The sequence below is a fragment of the Erythrolamprus reginae genome, chromosome 9 (assembly GCF_031021105.1).
Source record: "Erythrolamprus reginae isolate rEryReg1 chromosome 9, rEryReg1.hap1, whole genome shotgun sequence".
In the NCBI taxonomy this organism is placed as follows: domain Eukaryota; kingdom Metazoa; phylum Chordata; class Lepidosauria; order Squamata; family Dipsadidae; genus Erythrolamprus; species Erythrolamprus reginae.
In genome coordinates, this window is record NC_091958.1 from 32778444 (window position 1) to 32800431 (window position 21988).

Consider the following 21988-nt stretch of genomic DNA (forward strand, 5'->3'; position numbering starts at 1 on the left):
GGGGAATCTGTTTTCGCCTTCCCCAGGCATTGAATTATGGGTGTGGGCACTCACGCATATGTGATAGTGCTCACCTATGCTCTTTTGGCACCCGAGGAATAAAAGGTTCACCATCACTGGAGTAGGCTGATTGACTGACTGACTGACTGACTGACTGACTGACTGACTGACTGACTGACTGACTGACTGACTGACTGACTGACTGACTGACTGACTGACTGATTTATTTAGACAGACAGACAAACAGACTTCTATGCCGCCCAATCCCAAAGGACTCAGGGTGCTTTACGACAACAATGTAAATATAAAACAATAAAAAGAAGTCCAATTTAAAATCTAAAAACTATAAAACCTTAATTAAAAACCCATAGACTAAGCAATCACAACAACATGCATACAATCATTCATACGATTTGGCCATGATAGTTGTTAATTCATGGCCCCCCAGGTGTGCTGGCAAAGCCAGGTCTTTGTGGCCTTACAGAAGGCCAGTAGGGTGGGAGCAGCATGGACCTTGGGGGGGGGAGAGTTGATTCCATAGAGCCGGGGAAGCAACAGAGAAGGCCCTCCCCTGTGGCCCTGCCAACCTGCATTGCTTAATCGACGGTACTTGGAGAAGGCCAACTCTGTGTGCTCTTATAGATCTCATGTAGGTTTTACCTAATGATGTGGGCATCAGTCTTTTGACTTTTGATAAAATGATGTCAAGAAGGCTGCTTTCTATTGGAAGCCATGACAGGATAATGTGGTTTGCTGGCAGTTGAGGATATCATGACAAAGACTATCAAACTCTGAGAAGGTTTGAAGAACATAAAGTCACAGGTCCACTGGAATGGGGAGTATTTACATTTTTAGAAAGCACTGTCTGGATTGATGACACTGTAACATCCTTCCCCTCCCTTTCCCTCCTCTTCCTTCCCTTCCCAGTCTCTCCTGAAGGAGGTGGAAAGCAATAAGAAGTCTATGGAAGATGAGCATCACAAATTGAACCAGGTCAGTGATGGGGGCTGGTTGCACATCTCTGTTTCATTGACCTGAAGATGTACATGATTAAGGCTTATGACTGTGACAACAGCTCCCAAGGCTAGAACTCTGAAATATAGGTAGTCCTTGACTTATAAACATTCATTTAGTGACCGTTTGAAGAAACAATGGTACCAGTGGTGGTATTCAGCTGGTTCACTACCAGTTCGTGTGAACTGGTAGCGGAAATTTGGACTGGTTTGCCAACCAGCAAATATCAACTCTGGTTGGCCCTGCCTGGTGGTGAGCTGCCACTTACCTCACTACCTGGACGGTCCTCAGTGGCTAGTGCAGGCGTGCACATTCCCGACACATGCATGGCTGCCTCACGCAAGGTTTGGATTCTGTGCATGTGCAGCAAGCCAAATCTCATGAGATTTTGGCTATTTTCACTGATATTTTTGCTTACGCATATGCGCAGATGCAAAAAACCGCAAAAATCAATGAAATCTCGTACGTGCGTGCATACTCTCATGAAATTTTTCTTCTGAGCATGCACATGAAGCAAAAATACACTGGGACATGTGCACGGAAGAGAACTGAAGCTGGGCATCCAGTGCAGCGTTCGCTACTGGTGCACCGTCCTCTACCATACCAGTAGCAACCCACTACTGGACACTACCTTCCAAGATGTTTGCTCCACCCACTTTCATAGTTCCCTCTAAGCTGAGCAGTGAGCAATCGCTCACTTAAAAATCATCATCAACTCAGAGTTTTCCAAACCTGCCCAGAAGCCGAGAGGAAAAGAGTGAGAGGGAAGGAGAGAGAGAGGAAGAGAGAGAAACAGATAGAAAAAAGAGAGGAAGGAAAAGAGAAAGAAAAAGAATGGGAGTAAGGAAGAGAGAAAGAAAATCAAAATCTAGTTTGAAACTAGCTCAACTATTTAAGTGGCATTTTGATATTGATAGAGTTGCCCGATTATGAGCTCACTGTTATAGACACACAGTACAGTATTTTATTTTGAAATTCTCTGAGGCAAAACAGGGTGGGTTTTTTATTTGTTTGTTTGTTTGTTTGTTTGTTTGTTTGTTTATTTATTTATTATTTCTGTGTCGCCCAGTCCCAAAGGGACTGCTGCTCAGACACTATACTTTTCCGCCCACCCCCCCCAAAAAATAGAGGGAACAGTGCCCACTTTCCTTCTGTGGGTTCCTCTGGCTCTTATCTAACCCTTGTCTAGTCTGCAGCTTTTCCTTCTGTCTCCTAAGGTAATTCTCGCATATACCATGACCTCTATATCTCTTTTATCTTCTTCCCCAAATCTTAGAAGGCGTTGAGCTTTCTCCAAGAAAACCAGTGTCTGCACAACAAGCTACAAGCAGCAGAAGTCTTCCGGTGGCGAGCCCAGAGCGCGGAACAAGATTACGAAGAAGTCATCCACCTGTTAGAAGCAGAGATTATGGAGCTGAAATCCCAGCTGACCGGAAAGAAGAACAAGCAGCTTTTGGATGCAGAGGTCAGGCCAAAGCAAGAGGAACCATCTGGTTTCCTTCCTTGCACTGTGGTTGCACTGTGTTCTGAGCCAGCTCCCCAAACACGACAAACCCCCCGAAATCAATGATTCCTTTATTAGGAGTGTCAGCAGCCCTGACAAAAAGTTTCTCATTACAGGCTAACAAGTCTGTCCATCAAGGAGATGAATAGTTGTCTGCCACACTTATTCATCTCTGTCCCTTGTCTTTTATCCCCAGAGCTAGGTTGGGGCTTCAGTAGCAGGGTTGGCTCTTCTATCCCAAGGACAGTTTTCCGCCGCTCTCCTCTCCTCTGCCGTCTGCTCATCAGCACATCAGTGGGTGGTGGTGGACTTGCACACATATGTGAGGGATTGGGTAGTGGGGGGGGGGGGTCACATACACGTGTGCAGGGGTTGGGACCCAAGGCAAAAAAGGTTTGCCAACACTGCCCTAGAGCTTTTTCAAGGTTTTATGTTAATTTCTATACCAGATGATTAGTTACAACCCTATAGGGCAGGAGTTCCCAAACCTTTTACACAGGGGCCAGTTCACTTTCCCTTGGACTGTTGGAGGGCTGGACTATAAAAAAAAACCCTATGAACAAATCCCTATGCACACTGCACATACCTTATTTTAAAGTGAAAAACAAAATGGGAACGTACTATTTAGAGAGGGGGGGGAGTCTGAAATTCATATATGTTTATGTTTTGTTTTTAATTTTCTTTAACCTGATTGTCTTTAACCTGATTGTCTATACAAGGTTTTCTTGGTTTATAGAAAAATGTATAAAGAAAGAAGGAAGCTCTTTGGAATAATGGTTAATAAGTTAGAAATATCATTGGTGTTGTACTTTTTGAAGGAACATTAAGGAGGGAATTTAATTAAAAGAAAATGTAACTGGATGACAAAATTAGAAAAAAAACCTTTTGCAACTTTTTTGATGATTGATATTAGTTACTAACAAAATACCGCATTTTATTCATGGAAAATTAGATGGTACACTATGTTGTTTGAATGTATGTTAAGAGAAACATTTTTAAAAAATTACCCCCGCAAAAAACAGTCTTTCCTTCCTCTGTCCCTTCATTCATTTCATTCTTCCTTCCTTCCTTTTTTCCTTGTTCCCTCCATTTCTCCTTCCTTCCCCTCCACTTCTCTTTCCCTCCCTCTCTCCTTTTTCTTTCTTTCTCTTTCTCTTTTCCCTCTCCCTCACCAAAACTTCACTCACCCGCAGGCCGGTAAATGGCCACAGTGGGCCACATGTGGGCCACAGGCCATAGTTTGGGGACCACTGCTATAGGGTGAGACAGTGTAAGTGACTCCATAGAAGGAAGAATAGAAAGAATAAAACGGAAAAGGGGATTAAAAGGGGATACAAAAAAAAAGGGTTCGGTTCAAAGTTCTGCTCAGAGTAAAGAAATTGGAGTTTGAGTACGGTTGATTAAGCTTGTATTGTTTTGTTTGCTCTTTTTTAACTTTAATTATTTTTTCTATTTAGATATATGAATTTAGGAATTGCTGATCTGTTTTAATAATGTTAGAAGTATTGATTCTAAGATGTAGTAGGTGATACTGATTTGGATTAATGCATAAATGGAATTGAATTTAGAATTGTTGGGGAGGTTAATGATGTTAATGATTTTTAATTGATTGAAAATAGAGAATATTTAGATTTTTCCCCTTTTTTCCCTCAAATTGACTGAAATTTAAGACTAATAATTAAGTAAGAAATGTAGATAAGTATTAATTGGCTAAATGTTAGACGGTCTGAAATTATTTTTAAATTTGGGATTAGGTAAATGTGCTATTTGGGGGGGGAGAAGTCTGAAATTCGTATATGTTTATGTTTTGTTTTTAATTTTCTTTTGTTAACATCTGATTGGCTATACAAGGTTTTATTGGTTTATAGAAAAATGTATAAAGAAGGAAGCACTTTGGCATAATGGTTAATAAGTTAGAAATATAATTGGTGTAGTACTTTTTGAAGGACATTAAGGAGGGAATTTAATTAAAAGAAAATGTAACTGGATGACAAAATTAGAAGAAAAGTTTTGCAACTTTTTTGATGATTGATACTAATTAACAAAATACCACATTTTATTCATGGAAAATTAGATGATACACTGTATTGTTTGAATGTATGTTGAGAGAAATTTTTTTTTAAATTACACACACACCCCAAAGTCCTTCCTTCTTCTGTCCATCCATTCATTTCATTCTTCCTCCTTCCTTCCCTCCTTGCTTCCTTTCTTCCTTGTTCCCTCCATTTCTCCTTCTTCCCTTCCTTCCTTCCTTCCCTCCCTCCTTCCTCTCCACTTCTCTTTCCCTCCCTCTCTTTCCCTTTTCTTTCTCTCTCTCTCTCTTTTCCCTCTCTCTCATTCTCTCCCTCCAGGTCTACTCTCATTTCTGTGTACCTACTATGTACCACAGAAAGCAATCAACTTCTCCCCCCCCCCGCGCGCGCCATGCGCCGGGGGGGAGAAGCAGGGAGTGTGTGTGTGTGTGTGTGTATATATGTGTATGTGTGGAGAGGGCCGACAGCAGAACGGGTAGCTCACTCGCACATGCCATTTGGTGGAGAAAAGCCTTTGCCGCTCTTCCCCACCCAACTCCCCACTGTTTACCTCAAGAGGATCCTCCGCTCTGACCAAGCTTCCTGGAGTTTTTTTGCCCTTGAAGTCCACCTCAGAACCCGCTCGGCGCCGTAAAGTGGGAAGAAAATCGGCAGAGGTGGGCGACTGGGTGTGGTCCCCAGAGCCGGAGAAGCCGGGCAGAGCTCAGAGCCCACAAGGGTTTCTCCACCCCTGACAGCTTGGGAAGAAACAGCAACCCCTGCGCGGTGTTTGAAAACCCTGTGCCACAATTGGGTTTTGGGTGCACCACTGTGCAGGTGCGCACCTTAGAGGGAACAGTGCTTAGGACTGTTTTTCACACTTACCATACTGAGTTGCTTGCTAACTGATTCATATTTATGACAGTTGCAGTGTTCCCAGGTCACACCTTCCGCTTTCATGATCTTCTGACAAGCCGAGTCAATGGGGAAGTCAGATTCATTTAACAGCCATGTTACTAACTTAAATAACTGTAGGGATTCACCTAACAACTAATCAAGGAGAGGAGCAACCTAGAATTAAGGAGGAACTTCTTAACAAAGTGAGGACAATTAACCATTAGAACAACTTGCCACCAGAAGTTGTAGGTGCTTTATCACTGGATGTGTTTTTAAGAACAGACTAGACTAGACAGTTGCTTATCTGAAATGGTATAGGTCAGTGATGGCAAACCATTTTTGTTTTGCATGCCAAAAGGGGTTGTGTGTGTGTGCTAGTATGCATGCACGTGCCCAACCCCCTCCAAGCATGCACAAATCCCCCTGTGCTGCCCATGTGCACAATCCTTCCCAGTCCCTGCACATGCACAGGCCTCATTTTCTCATTCTGAGAAGCATGGGGTGGTGGTGGTGGGTATACAAAAGGCAAACAGGACAGAAAACCCCCCACATAACTCTTCCCTGGTACAAGCTAATTGGTAGAGACCTTTTGTCGAGAGGTTAAATAATTAATAATAATAATAATAATAATAATAATAATAATAATAATAATAATAATAATTCATTGGATTTGTATGCCGCCCCTCTCCGTAGACTCGGGGCGGTTAACAACAATAATAAACACAACATGTACAATCCAATAATGAAAACAACTACAAACCCCTATTGTAAAACCAAACATACACACAAACATACCATGCATAACTTGTAATGGCCTAGGGGGAAGAGCTATCTCAACTCCCCCATGCCTGGCAGTATAAATGAGTCTTGAGTAGTTTACGAAAGACAGGGAGGGTGGGGGCAGTTCTAATCTCCGGGGGGGAGTTGGTTCCAGAGGGCTGGGGCCGCCACAGAGAAGGCTCTTCCCCTGGGGCTCGCCAAACATAGAAACATAGAAGACTGACAGCAGAAAAAGACCTCATGGTCCATCTAGTCTGCCCTTATACTATTTTCTGTATTTTATCTTAGGATGGATATATGTTTATCCCAGGCATGTTTAAATTCAGTTACTGTGGATTTACCAACCACGTCTGCTGGAAGTTTGTTCCAAGGATCTACTACTCTTTCAGTAAAATAATATTTTCTCATGTTGCCTTTGATCTTTCCCCCAACTAACTTCAGATTGTGTCTCCTTGTTCTTGTGTTCACTTTCCTATTAAAAACACTTCCCTCCTGAACCCTATTTAACCCTTTAACATATTTAAATGTTTCGATCATGTCCCCCCTTTTCCTTCTGTCTTCCAGACTATACAGATTGAGTTCATTAAGTCTTTCCTGATACGTTTTATACTTAAGACCTTCCACCATTCTTGTAGCCCGTCTTTGGACCCGTTCAATTTTGTCAATATCTTTTTGTAGGTGAGGTCTCCAGAACTGAACACAGTACTCCAAATGTGGTCTCACCAGCGCTCTATATAAGGGGATCACAATTTCCCTCTTCCTGCTTGTTATACCTCTAGCTATGCAGCCAAGCATCCTACTTGCTTTTCCTACTGCCCGACCACACTGCTCACCCATTTTGAGGCTGTCAGAAATCACTACCCCTAAATCCTTCTCTTCTGAAGTTTTTGCTAACACAGAACTGCCAATGCAATACTCAGATTGAGGATTCCTTTTCCCCAAGTGCATTATTTTACATTTGGAAACATTAAACTGCAGTTTCCATTGCTTTGACCATTTATCTAGTAAAGCTAAATCATTTACCATATTACAGACCCCTCCAGGAATATCAACCCTATTGCTCACTTTAGAGTCATCAGCAAATAGGCAAACCTTCCCTACCAGACCTTCCCCTATGTCACTCACAAACATATTAAAAAGAATAGGACCCAGAACAGACCCTTGTGGCACACCGCTTGTAACCTGTCTCTGCTCAGAATACTCGCCATTAACAATAACTCTCTGATGTCTATGCTTCAGCCAGCTTGAAATCCACTGAACTATCCAGGGATTAAGTCCAATCTTCACTAATTTATCTATCAGCTCTTTATGTGGAACCGTATCAAAGGCTTTGCTGAAGTCCAGATAGGCAATATCCACGGCACCACCTTGATCCAACACCTTTGTGACATAGTCAAAGAAATCAATGAGATTAGTCTGACATGATTTGCCTTCAGTAAAGCCATGCTGATTTGGGTCCAATAAGTTATTGTTTTTTAGGTGCTGATTTATCCTCTTTTTGAGTAGAGTCTCCATCATTTTAACTACAACTGATGTCAAGCTAACTGGCCTGTAGTTACCAGCTTCTTCTCTACTGCCCTTCTTGTGGATAGGCACAACATTGGCCATTCTCCAATCCTCAGGAACATCTCCTGTTAACAGGGATTGGTTAAACAAATCAGTCAGGGGGGTAGCAATGACAGATCTTAGTTCTTTAAGAACTCTGGGGTGGATGCCATCTGGACCCATTGCCTTATTTATCTTTAATTGTTCAAGTTCTTCTAAGACATCGGCTTCTAAGATCACTGGAGCTGAATCCGTACAGCTGGAAGCAATGCTATATCCCTCTATAGTATTATTTTGTAAGGTGTCTTTTGAGAAAACTGAACAGAAGTAGCTATTGAAATGGTCAGCGATCTCCTTATTCCCATCAATGCATGTATTATTCCCGGTACTAAGCTTTGTGATGCTGCAGTTGACTAAACAACATTGTTTAGTCAACGGGACCTGGAGAAGGTCAACTTTGTGGGACCCTATCGGTCGCTGGGATTCATGCGCTAGCAGGCGGTTCCGGAGGTTATGACCTTTAACAACACTTTGAATTGTGACCGGAAACTGATCGGCAGCCAATGCAAGTCACGGAATGTTGAAGAAACGTGGGCGAATCTTGGAAGCCCCACAATGGCTCTCGCGGCTGCGTTCTGCACGATCTGAAGTTTCCGAACACTTTTCAGAGGTAGCCCCATGTAGAGAGTGTTGCAGTAATCGAACCTCGAGGTGATGAGGGCATGAGTGACTGTGAGCAATGACTCCCTGTCCAAATAGGACCGCAACTGGTGCACCAGGCAAACCTGGGCAAACGCCCTCCTCGCCACAGTCGAAAGATGATGTTCCAATGTCAGCTGTGGATCGAGGAGGACACCCAAGTTGCGAACCCTCTCTGAGGGGGTCAGTAGTTCCCCCACCCAGGGTAATGGACGGACAAATGGAATTGTCCTTGGGAGGCAAGACCCACAGCCACTCCATCTTGTCTGGGTTGAGTTTGAGTTTGTTGACACCCATCCAGGCCCCAACAGCCTCCAGTCCCTGGCACATCACTTCCACTGCTTCATTGACTGGACATGGGGTGGAGATGTATAACTGGGTATCATCGGCGTATTGATTATACCTCACCCCATGCCCTTGGATGATCTCACCCAGCGGTTTCATGTAGATATTGAATAGCAGGGGGGAGAGGACCGACCCCTGAGGCACCCCACAAGGGAGGGACCTAGGGGTCGACCTCTGACCCCCCACTAACACCGACTGCGACTGACCAGAGAGGTAGGAGGAGAACCACTGAAGAACAGTGCCTCCCACTCCCAACCCCTCCAGCCGGCGCAGAAGGATACCATGGTCGATGGTATCGAAAGCCGCTGAGAGGTCAAGAAGCACCAGGACAGAGGACAAGCCCCTGTCCCGGGCCCGCCAGAGATCATCCATCAACGCAACCAAAGCAGTTTCTGTGCTGTAGCCGGGCCTGAATCCAGACTGCTGAGGACCTAGATAATCGGCTTCTTCCAAGGACCGCTGGAGTTGGAGCGCCACCACCTTCTCAACAACCTTCCCCATAAAGGGAAGGTTGGAGACTGGACGGTAGTTATTAAACACGGCTGGGTCCAGGGAAGGCTTCTTGAGGAGGGGGCGCACAAGTGCCTCCTTATAAAGGGCCAGAAAGGACCCCCTCCCCAAGAAGGCGTTGACAACCTCCTGGACCCAGCTCCTTGTCACCTCTCGACTGGCCGAAACCAACCAAGAGGGACACGGATCCAGCAAACAGGTGGCGGAACTCACAGCTCCAATGGCCTTGTCCACTTCATCAGGTGTCACCAAGTCAAACTTCCCCCAGACTGATGGACAAAGACGTTTAGCCCCAGTCACCTCAACTGACTCGTTGTCTTATAGACTGCCTTATAGACAGACTCTTCACCATCATATTTTTACTAATATTTTGGTTCTGGAGCAAAACTGATTTTGCAAATGTGTGTAAAACTAATTGTCTTCTCTTCCAACCCCTTCCTTCCTTCTATCTTTTGTCTCTTCTTCTATTTCCCCCCAAAATCAGAATGATGCCTTAGAACTGAAGAAACACCTGTCGTCGGTGAATGAACAGTTACAGAAGTCTGAGGTTGCCCAGAGGCACCTGGAAATTTACAACAGGAAACTGCTCTTGTTTGTTCAGGTGATCTGTTCAGATTCAATCAGAGCTCAGTGTCTAGATCAGTGGTTCTCAACCTTTCTAATGCCACGATCTGTTAATACAGTTCCTCATCTTGTGGTGACCTCCAACTATAAGTTTAGCACCAATTCTTCCAACAGATCTTTAAGCTGATTGGCAAGAAGTCAGAGGGATACCCCACGTAAATGCCTGTTTGGTTGGATTGTAAAAATATGTTCCAAGATGCCAGAATAGAAGCTTTAGTTGCTAACACCATTGGGAATTTGTCTTTTCCCATGATCTTAGGTGACCCCTGTGAAATGGTCATTCGACCCCCCCAAAGGGGTCCTGACCCCAAGGTTGAGAACCACTAGTCTAGATGAAGGGTGGGCATCAGTGGGTCCTTTACTGGCTGTAGACTTCAACTCCCAGAATTCCTGAACCAGCCATGCTCTTAGGAATGGCTCGGGAATTCTGAGCATTGAATCCACATGATGTAAATGTCTATGGCCATGATGGCAAACCTATGGCACGCATGCCACAGGTGGCAGGAGAGCCATATCTACTGGCACGTGAGCCGTTGCCCCCTTTATAATTTTTGGCTTGTGCTGAGGCTCTGGGAGGGTTTTTTTGGCCTCCAGAGGACCTCCAGGGGGTCTGGGGTAGGCTGTTTTCGCCCTTTCCAGGCTCCAAGAAAGCCTCTGGCATCTGGGGAGGGTGAAAAACAGGCCTAAAGAGCCCACTGGAAGTCGGGAAACAGGAAACAGGGGATTTTCTGCACAGGGGCAGGCACACGCATGTGTGGGGTGTGGGGGCACACTTTCAGCACCCAAGGAAAAAAAGGTTCCCCATCACTGGTCCATAGAGATTCTCAGTCATCCAACTCAGGCTTGTGCCAAAGATGCTTTTTCAAAAAGCAGCCAGACTTTCCGGGAAGTCCAGCCTACTATTTCTCTTGAATTAGCATCTTTCCAGAAAGTCCAGTTGCCTCTTGGAAAAGCACATTTGGAAGACATTTTTTCCCAGGGTTATTATAACTTTGAATAGAGTTGTGCAGTGGCCTTGAGGGGGCACTCTTGCTTCACAATCAGGAGGCTGGGAGTTTGATCCTAGGCAGTTGTGAAATCCAGCAGGTTCTGACAGGTTCTGGAAAACCGGTAGCAGAAATTTTTAAGTAGTTCAGAGAACCGGTAGTGGAAATTTTGAGTAGTTCAGAGAACTATCAAATACTACCTCTCTGGCTGGCCCCACAGTGGATAGGGAATGGAGATTTTGCAGTATCCTTCCTCTGCCACACCCACCAAGCCACGCCTACTGAACCAGTAGAAAGAAAAAATTGGATTTCACCACTGATCCTAGGTGTTAAGGAGTGTGCAGAGTTGTCAAAGATACACGTACACAGAGGAAATGTGATATCCAGCTGATAGCTCAGAGATACGAGTAGTAATTCAGTAATACAATCCAGTTACATTTAGTTTATAAAATATTATTTACTTTTGCAAATACCTTAGTCAAAACAGTCCTAGTCATACACAGTCAAATCAGTCAATACATCTCAATACATAGACAATATTATAAGCTTACTTGTCCAGCTTACAAATACATAAACCATTATTTGAACTCACAGTTCTTACTACAGCATGGTCACAAAGACAAAACAGAAATAGCAGAGAATAGTTGAGCGGGAGAGAATCACGCTTCTGGCTCCCTCTTGTGGCAAACCGTAACATTAGCTCTTAAATCAATAGTGTTCTAATACATTTAAGCATACATTGTTGGTTTATTTTATATATTGCCAAACCCAAGTAGCACTAACCCTAGGTTAAGGCAGATATTTATCTCTCTAGGTACAATGAGGATATATCTGCTGAACAAAACTCCGCAATGACAACAGGAAGGGCATCCAGCCAGTAAATACTCTACTAGCTCCATTCAGTTGCCCAGACTCCACCCCACATAGAATTATGGGGTTGTTAAATGATGATGGTGATAATTTTGAATGGGTGTTAAACAAATGATTGCAAATCAAGGGCTACCTATAATCTGTTCCATGCTACCATCCAGATTGATTTGGGAACAATATTCTTGTGGCAGATGTAACAATTCTATTCTAATAGTAATGATAACATTAACATTATTTCCAGAGAGTCCAGTTGAAAAAGCATCTTTGGGACTACAGGTTGTATAGGCACTTGGCCTGCCCACCCCTGGCCCAGATAATCCCATTTATTTCAAGAAGATTGTTTAACAATTGTTTAAAAACCATTCAGTGCTACAATAACCATGAAAGAAAGTGGCTTATGACTAGTCCTTGCATTTATGATCGTTGCAGCATCCCCCCACAGTCACATGATCACAATCTGGGCACTTGGCAATTGGCATGCATTTACAATGGTCTCAGGATTGTGTGATCCTGATTTCCAACTTCCCAACTGACTTCTGACAAGCAAAGTCAATGAGGGAAACCAAATTCGCTCACTCAGGGCCGCCATCTGCCCCCCCGCCATTTAAAAGCTACTGCCCCCCAAATCCTGTGCTATGCCCACCATGGCCACACACCCCAGGCAAGCCCTGCCCCGGCCCTCTGAGGTCAAACACAGCCCTGATGTGGCCCTCAATGAAATTGAGTTTGACACCCCTGACCTAGAGGCTAAATCCTATGAACAAGGGCTAAGAGAACGAGTATGTTTAGCTCAACAAATAGAAAACTGAGGGCGAATATAATAGTAGTTTCCCAATCTTTAAAGGGCTGCCACAGAGCAGATGGCATTTATTTATTCTCCATGCCACCTGAAGGTAGTACAAGAAGCAATGGGCAGAACCTCACCAAGAGGAAATGCAATCTGGAAATAAGGAAAAACTTGGGACTGGGCGGCATAGATAGATGATAGATAGATAGATAGATAGATAGATAGATAGATAGATAGATAGATAGATAGATAGATAGATAGATAGATAGAAATAAATCCCTTCTTTTTTATTAAAAGAAATTAATAATTAAAAAAAAACAAAATCCATTACTATTAAAACTAAAACAACCAGCAAAACTATTAATAAAAACAGGTGAGGGCTGGGGTTTTTTTCTGTTATTATTTAAGTGCTTTTACCATATGCTTTAAATCAAGAGTCACTTCTCTCTCTGTTTCTCTCTCTTTCCTGTCATTCTCTGCCTCAATCATTTTCTCATTTCTCTTTTTTCTCTCCTTTTTTCTATCATTTCTCTCTCTCTTCCTTCCACTCTTCTCTCTCTCTTTCTTCCTCTCTCTCACTCTCTTCCTTCCTCTCTCATCTCTCTCTCTCTCTCTCTCTTTCTTTCTTTCTCTCTCTTTCTCTATCTCTCCCCCTCTTGCTCTCTCTCTCTTTTTCTCATTTTCCCTCTCTTGTTTTCTCTCTCTCTCTCTTGCTTTCTCTCTCTCACTCTTTCTCTCTCTCGTTCTCTCTCTCTTGCTATCTCTTTCTCTCTCCCCTCTTTCTCCTTCTCTCTTTCTCCCTTTCTCTCTATCTTGCTCTGTCGCTCTCACTCTCTTTCGTTCTCCAGAGGCTGGCGAAGGCAATTTTCAGTGTCGGGCGCGCAGGCTGGCGCACGCTCTCCCCATCCCCCTGCCAGCCTGCCCGGAACATTCAAAGTAAGAAAAACCTTCGCCGGCTTACTTTGAATGTTCCGGGTGGGCTGGCAGGGGGATGGGGAGAGCGCACGCCGGCGCGCGCACCTGACATTAAAAATCACCTTCGCTGGCCCCCGCTGTGAGAACGCCTGCCCCGCCTTTCCTCCAGCCCCCTTGCTGAGAGCCCGGGATGAAAGCGCTCTCGGTGAAGGTGGGAAGCGGAGGAGAAAGAGAGGCAGATCGGGCGGGTGGGGAGCAGCGGCGAGTAGCCAGGGGCGCAAGGGGGCTAGTGGCGTGGGGGGGCGGGGGCAGACGCGGCTCCGTGCACACCCTTGGAAAAGGGTGCTGGGGGGGGCGTTTTAGGATACGCTGGCACAGGCGTGTGCAGCCTACAGCAGGGAACGGTGCTGGGCACAATGACTGCTGCGGGCGCCAGGGGGCCGGCACATGGTGGCGGGCTAAAACTGAGCCCCTCCCATTTTTCAATTTGGCCGGGCCCCTGACGCCAGTACCAGTAATACTAGCCTATCGGCGGCCCTGGGCTCCCTTAACGACTGCAGAGGAACACGTGGAGGTAGAAGATATCCAGCTAATAACTCAGAGATATGAGCAGTATTACATAGAACCAGATCAGATAGCTTGAGTATATAAATATTATTTACATTTAGCAAATATCATAGTCAGTAACAATCCTAGTCGTTCACAAATACATAAATCAATCTTCTCAATATGTATACATATACAAACCAGTATGTGAATATACAGTTCCTACTACACACAGTAGTTCTTACAGCATGGGGGCCAACAGGATCAAACTCAACCCAGACAAGACCGAGTGGCTGTGGGCATTTCCTTCTAAGGACTATTCAATCTGTCGGTCCATTGTTCTGGAGCCACAGCTGAGCCTTGATCACCACTTTTTGGCTGCGACCATTTATTTGCGGCCAAAAAAGAATGTGTGTCGAATAGATTGTGCACACACACACACCCCAAAAAAAGGATGCAGAAGTTTGAAATTAGAGTTTAAAAATAAATCACAGGGCTTTAGGCTGAAAAATGTGCATTGGGGAAACTTGTGTAGAAGAAATCACATCAGGATAACAACTGATATTGTAATAGATTTAAATTCACAGTCACATGCTGGACAAACTGGGGGGAAGAGCTTTTTATCTTAGGAAAGGAGAGAGTTTAAAATTAAACTAACAATGGATGAGAAAAGCCATGGTGGTGCAGTGATTATAATGCAGTGTTGCAGGTTAATTCTGCCAACTCCCAGCAGTTCAATCCTCACCAGGTTCAAGGTTGGCTCAACCTTCCATCCATCCGAGGTGCGTAAAATGAGGACCCAGATTGTTGAGGGCAAGAGGCTGATTATGTTTATCCACTTAGAGAGGGGTTGCAAAGCACTGTGAAGCGGTATATTGCTGCTATCTCCCTTTGATTTTGACACTAACACCATGCATGTCCTTATTTTGATGGGGGAAAGGATATTTATTTTTCCAATAAAAACATATCTCCTGTCCAAAGATTAAAGTTTGAGCATCAAATACTCTTTTTTCCCACACTTTTGCAGCTGAACTTTAGCACTAAAATGACTGACCTTGATCTAATTTTGAACTTTAAGTTAAACTTGACTTAAAGCAATTTTTGTTTCTATTTTTCTTCTCGGTGGAAAAAAATGGATCTTTCTTTGGAGGGAGCCATAAACATTCAGCAAAGAAAAGAGACGCTTGCTAGTATTGATGAGGCCAGGTTTCTGCAATGCTGACACCATTTTTCATACTTTCTTTTTAACCAGCATGCCCAGAGATTACTCAGCTCATCTTGTTCTTTACCAAAAAAGAGGTAAGAATTTCCTTGAGCTTCATTCTTACCACGTGTGTAAATATATCTATGAAGATTCTCAGCTATCCAGGTCATCATTGCATCAAAAGTGGTTTACCTTTACTTTCCAGAAAACTGGTCCCTTCTGAGATGCTTTCTCCATCAGTTTACAGCAATTGTAGATTTCCAGGTGCCTCTGGGCTAGGCCAGGGGTCAATAACTTTCAACACTCAAAAACCCACAAAGGTCCTAACTGGAAGCTCCCCGTTCAATTCTGGAGCTAACGGGAAGTCCAGTTTCCCCACCATAGAATCTTCTCCTATTGCAGCATCTATTTTCCTCTACTTATTCTACCTAAAAGCCCAATCAATTGTGGAGCTGGTCAGAAAACCCTCCCCTTGCCATAGAGTAGTGATGGCAATGGGTGCCATAGTTGGCACATGGAGCCATATCTTCTGGCACACAAGCCATTGCCTTAACTCAGCTCCAATGTGCATGTGTATGCTGGCTAGCTGATTTTTGCTTGCACAGAGGCTCTGGGAGGGCGTTTTTGGCTTCCAGAGAGCCTCCGGGGGATGGGGGAGGGCAGCCTTTGGAACCTGGGGCGGGTGAAACATGAGCCTACTGGGTCCACCAGAAGTTGGGAAACAGGCCATTTTTGGCCTCCACAGGGCCTCTAGGGGGTGGGGGAAGCTGTTTTCACCTTCCCCAGACATTGAATTATGGGCATGGGCACTTGCACATGTGTGATAGCATGCACACATGCTCTTTCGGCACCCAAGGAAAAAAGGTTCACCATCACTGCCTCGGAGTCCCTTCTGACATGTCCTGCTTCCTTCTCCTCCAACCGAAAGCTTCTCTCAAAATTGTGGTGCTGACTGGCAACAGGGAGCTGCATCAGAGGGATGAAAAAGCCACATGCAGCTCCAGAGCCGCAGGTTGCTGACTCCTAGTCTAGGCTATGGATCTTCTGTCTCCCAAGGTTATTCTCATAGTCCATTACACTACCAAGTAGGAATTCACAGACAATCACATTTTCCCTCCTAAGGATTGACAGCCAAGAGGATGAGGACAATCCAAAAGATGTCTCAGAAACTACCCTTCTCTCTTCAGAACTTGCCAGAATGTTGATCACAGAAGGCAATGAATTGTTGGAGAATAACTCATTGTCAAGTGATGCAAGAGATGGTAAGTTCCATTTATAGGCAAAGACCAGTATCTTTTTTGGCTATTACAGTGGTCCCTTGACTTTTGCAGGTCCGACTTTCGCAGAAGGGCTATACCACGGGTTTTCAAAAAATATTAATGAAAAAAATACTCCATGTTTTTTTTTAACACCATGGGTTTTCCTGCGGCCATCCGATGTACAATACTGTGCATTTTAACTCTCCTCCTCCCCCACCCCAGCTGTCTTGCTTCTTTAAATAAAACCTCCGCTTCCACCCCAGCCTCCCGATCCCTTCCCTTTAATTCTCGGAGTGTTGGTACACTCCTCTTGAAGCTGAGCCTTGCGGGCGGACTGTATCAACATCTCTGTAGTAGTTCAGAGACATTTGGTATCTATAAATGGGAATATGCTGTGTACTAGCAGTGACTGTAACTTTCAGTCTTGACAAGAGCTATACATCTTGAAAAGTATTCAGAAATACATTTTATGATCCTATATTCCCTTGAATTAGGATGGAGCCAGGGTCACTGGATGGAGCTGATCATTTACTGGCCTCTTTTTCCACCACCATCACTTACTGCCACCCGCTGCCACCACCTCTTCTTCCCCCACCCACCTAAGCCATCTCCCTTAGTGGTAGTGTCCGACCTCCCAACTGACTGGCCTGGAATATTGGCTCCAAGTCCTGGCCTGGAGCCCTCTTGCCTTGAGCTTCCCCTGCCCCTGCCCTGCCCCTGAGCACCGGTGCTGCCACCGCCACCATGGGAGACGCCAGCAGCAAGCGCAGTAAGGCCCCCAGCTTGCCACCCCCTTGCCCTTGAGGGTTCCGGGGGTAAGTAAAACCAGGAATAGAGGAGGGAGAGGGAAGAAGGAAGGAAGGGAGTGTTCCCACTTTGCAGAAATTTGACTTTCGCAGGTGGTCTTGGAACCCCCCGCGAAAGTCAAGGGACCACTGTACTACCGTACATGGCAGCTGGGAGAATTATAGAACTAGAAAGCTAGAAATATTTCTTCCAAGTCTTACACAAACATTGCCCTGTCCAAGGTGCTGAAATTCTGATTGTATCTTGATTTGACCATCACTCTATACTTGTCTTTCCTTGGCCATGAGAGGGCTTGATCTGAGTTAAAATAACACAGCTATATCCTACAAGTTCTGGTTAAATTGGCTTGCAGTTGAATGGAGGTGATCCCTTACCTGTTTCCAATAGATTTATGGATTTCAACTCCCAGAGTTCCTCAGCCAGCTGGCTGAGGAACTCTGAGAGTTGAAGTCCATAAGTCTTAAAGTTGCCAAGGTTGGAGATCCTTGGTTTAGATCAGCGGTCCCCAAATTACGGCCTGGGGCAGCGCACGAGATTTTATTAATAGATATAATAAGCTCCCGAATCTCCTGTCCACTCATCGCGGTCTGCTACTGAGCGAGGAGGCGGTACAGAGGCAAGGGGTGGGGAGGAAAGCGGGCCTGCAATTGGCCCCTTTCTTTGCTGCCTTTAGAGAGAGAAACTGTTGCTGCCCTATGGCAGAGCAGCAACAGTTCCTCTCCCTAAACAGCTAACAGTGCCTGGGGACAGCAGCGGAGCTCGGAGGCTGCGGCAACGGGAATGGGACTTTTTGCCTCCGCCAGTTGGATGAAGCTCTTTCCTCTGCAGCAGCTGATCAGCCGCTGCCTTCACTCCCTTGCCCAAAGGTCCCTAGCTCTTGGCCCCAGCCCTTTGGCCACAAAAATCCAAATTCAGCCACAGCCTTTTGGCCACATGGGACACTTCGCCACCATCCAATCAGAACGGTTGTTACAAAATGCTACTTTTGGAAGGAAAGAATGGGACAGTTTGCTCTTTCATACACAAACACACATATTGAATGATAGAGAGGGAAGGGACCTCGGTGGCCATCTAGTCTGACCCCCTTCTCATTCAGGAGACTTACAGAATGATAGAGATGGAAGGGACCTTGGTGGCCATCTAGTCTGACCTGACCCACCTTCTCATTCAGGAGACTTACAGAATGATAGAGAGGGAAGGGGCCTCAGTGGCCATCTAGTCTGACCCCCTTCTCATTCAGGAGACTTACAGAATGATAGAGAGGGAAGGGACCTTGGTGGCCATCTAGTCTGACCTGACCCACCTTCTCATTCAGGAGACTTACAGAATGATAGAGAGGGAAGGAACCTTGGTGGCCATCTAGTCTGACCTGACCCCCTTCTCATTCAGGAGACTTACAGAATGATAGAGAGGGAATGGACCTTGGTGGCCATCTAGTCTGACTTGACCCACTTTCTCATTCAGGATACTTACAGAATGATAGAGAGGGAAGAGACCTTGGTGGCCATCTAGTCTGACCCCCTTCTCATTCAGGAGACTTACAGAATGATAGAGAGGGAAGGGACCTTGGTGGCCATCTAGTCTGACTTGACCCACTTTCTCATTCAGGATACTCACAGAATGATAGAGAGGGAAGGGACCTTGGTGTCCATCTAGTCTGACCCCCTTCTCATTCAGGAGACATACAGAATGATAGAGAGGGAAGGGACCTTGGTGGCCATCTAGTCTGACCTGACCCACCTTCTCATTCAGGAGACTTCCAGAATGATAGAGAGGAAAGGGAACTCAGTGGCCATCTAGTATGATCCACTTTCTCATTCAGGATACTCACAGAATGATAGAGAGGGAAGGGACCTTGGTGGCCATCTAGTATGACCCCCTTCTCATTCAGGAGACTTACAGAATGATAGAGAGGAAAAGGGCCTTGGTGGCCATCTAGTCTGATCTGACCCACCTTCTCATTCAGGATACTTACAGAATGATAGAGAGGAAAGGGGCCTCGGTGGCCATCTAATCTGACCCCTCTTCTCATTCAGGAGACTTGCAGAATGATAGAGAGGGAGGAAACCTCAGAGACCATCTAGTGCAACCCTCTTCGCAAGCAGGAGAATTGGTCTTCTGGTCAAATTCTTGGGCTGCTAAATTGGCTGGTGGGACTCCTTGCCTCGCAACAAGCTAATCCTTTAAAAGCTAATTTGGGAACCCAATCAAAGCAGTCCTCTCAAAAGAGGTTTGGGAGAGACTGCTAGTTAGCAAAGGACAGAAGTGAAGGCTGGTTGCTGTCTGGGGCCCCCTTTATGACCTGCTACTCATGGTAATCTTTGGAATTTTTACGATGCGTGGAGCATTTATGACAAAAGAAAGTGTCAAGAGAGGCAAAAATTTGGAGGCCCCTGACATGGGGATAGGGGGCCACCCCCACCCTCCACCCATACACATTTAACAAGAGTTGGAAGGGATCTTGGTGGTCATCCAATCCCACCCTGTCCTTCCGCCCATACACATTTGACAAATTCTGACCTGCTAAATTGGCCAGGGGAACACACTGAACATGGTCCTCTCTCAAACTCCCTTTGCATTTCTCTCTCTCTCTCTCTGTCTCTCTCTCTCTTGTCTCTCTCTGTCTCTGTCTCTCTCTCTCTCTTTCCAGGGTCCCTTCCAACACTTGTTAATTTGTTTGGGAATCTGTAGATGTCACTGACTTGAGAAGGGGGTTGGACTAGATGACCTCTGTGGTCACTTCCATCTGTCTGATTCTGTAGAAATCTGCTTGAGAAGGGGGTTGGACTAGATCGTCTCTATGATTCTATATGACCTCCTTAAGGTCCCATCCAATTCTGTAAGGGTCAACTGCCGAATGAAGGAGGAGTGAAAAGAGGCATGGATCCCCAAAGTGGGGGGGCAGGGGGCTTTGTGGGGAAAAACTTGGGGAGGCTAATGATCCTTTCCTGTTTGAAGAGAGAGAGAGAGGTCTGTTCATACTCTGGGCATCTAGACGATCCCATGTCTTCTTCTGCGTTCATGTGGAGAGTTCCCAAAGTGTGTGTGGGCTTTGGGAGCTCTTACACACACACACACACACACACACACACACACACACACATTATCAGCAGTTATGAACTTTTGTTTTCAACAAAGCTAAACTCCGATAGTTATCCCATCAATAGATATGGAATTAAAATAACCAAAAAGCTCCTCATCTTCAAAGAAACAGGAATTAACAAAAAATGAGAAAAATATAGGAGTTATCATTCTACAAATTGGCATACCTGGTCACATTTAGTTGGGACTAGGTAGCATTCACTTTGCAAATGAGAGAAGTGAAGGCTGGTTGCTGTCTGGGGCCCCTTTATGACCTGCTCCTCATTATCTGTGGAATTTTTACGATGCCTCGAGGCAGATGCAAAGGGAACAAGCGGTTATGACAAAACAAACTAGAGTCCAACCCTCTTCTCAAGCAGATTTCTACAGAATCAGACAGATGGAAGGGACCACAGAGGTCATCTAGTCCAACCCCCTTCTCAAGTCAGTGACTTCTACAGATTCCCAAACAAATTAACAAGTGTTGGAAGGGACCCTGGAGAGAGTGAGAGAGAGAGGGGGATAGAGACAAATGCAAAGGGAGTTTGAGAGAGGACCATGTTGCAGTGTGTTCCCCTGGCCAATTTAGCAGGTCAGAATTTGTCAAATGTGTACGGGCGGAAGGACAGGGTGGGACTGGATGACCACCAAGGTTTCTTCCAACTCTTGTTAAATGTGTATGGGTGGAGGGTGGGGGTGGCCCCCTACACCCACGTCTGGGGCCTCCAAATTTTTGCCTCTCTTGACACTTTCTTTTGTCATAAATGCTCCACACATCATCAAAATTCCAAAGATTACCATGAGTAGCAGATCATAAAGGGGGCCCAGACAGCAACCAACCTTCACTTCTGTCCTTTGCTAACTAGCAGTCTCTCCCAAACCTCTTTTGAGAGGACTGCTCTGATTGGTTTCCCAAATTAGCTTTTAAAGGATTAGCTTGTTGTGAGGCAAAGAGTTCCACCAGCCAATTTAGCAGCCCAAGAATTTGACCGGAAGACCAATTCTCCTAACGAAGAGGGTTGGACTAGATGGTCTCTGAGGTCTCCTCCTTCTCTATCATTCTATTTCATTCTCCTGCTTCAGCTGGGGGTCAGACTAGATGGCCACCGAGGTCCCTTCCCTCTCTATCATTCTGTAAGTCTCCTGACTGAGAAGACGGGTCATACTAGATGGTCACTGTGGTCCCTTCCCTCTCTATCACTCTGTAAGTCTCCTGAATGAGAAGGTGGGTCATACTAGATGGCCACTAAGGTCCCTTTCCTATCTATCATTATGTAAGTCTCCTGAATGAGAAGGTGGGTCAGACTAGATGGCCTCCGAGGTCCCTTCCCTCTCTATCATTCTGTAAGTCTCCTGAATGAGAAAGTGGGTCAGACTAGATGGCCATTGATTTCCCTTTCCTATCTATCATTCTGTAAGTCTCCTGAATGAGAAGGTGGGTCAGACTAGGTGGCCACCAAGGTCCCTTCTCTCTCTATCATTCAATGTGTTTGTTTGTGTATGAAAGAGCAAACTGTCCCATTCTTTCCTTCCAAAAGTAGCATTTTGTAACAACCGTTCTGATTGGATGGTGGTGAAGTGTCCCATGTGGCCAAATGGCTGG

General features: G+C 45.2%; 1 protein-coding gene across 1 annotated transcript in view; it reads left to right on the plus strand.

Annotated features, from left to right (window-relative positions):
* The window catches only part of LOC139172545 (syntaxin-binding protein 4-like), a 113886-nt gene that overhangs the window by 86246 nt on the left and 5652 nt on the right, over positions 1–21988 (plus strand). The window contains exons 16-20 of the mRNA XM_070761697.1: positions 928–993; positions 2291–2479; positions 9791–9907; positions 15287–15333; positions 16361–16500. Coding sequence (XP_070617798.1) covers positions 928–993; positions 2291–2479; positions 9791–9907; positions 15287–15333; positions 16361–16500 — 559 coding nt within the window. The remainder of the gene's footprint in view (positions 1–927; positions 994–2290; positions 2480–9790; positions 9908–15286; positions 15334–16360; positions 16501–21988) is intronic.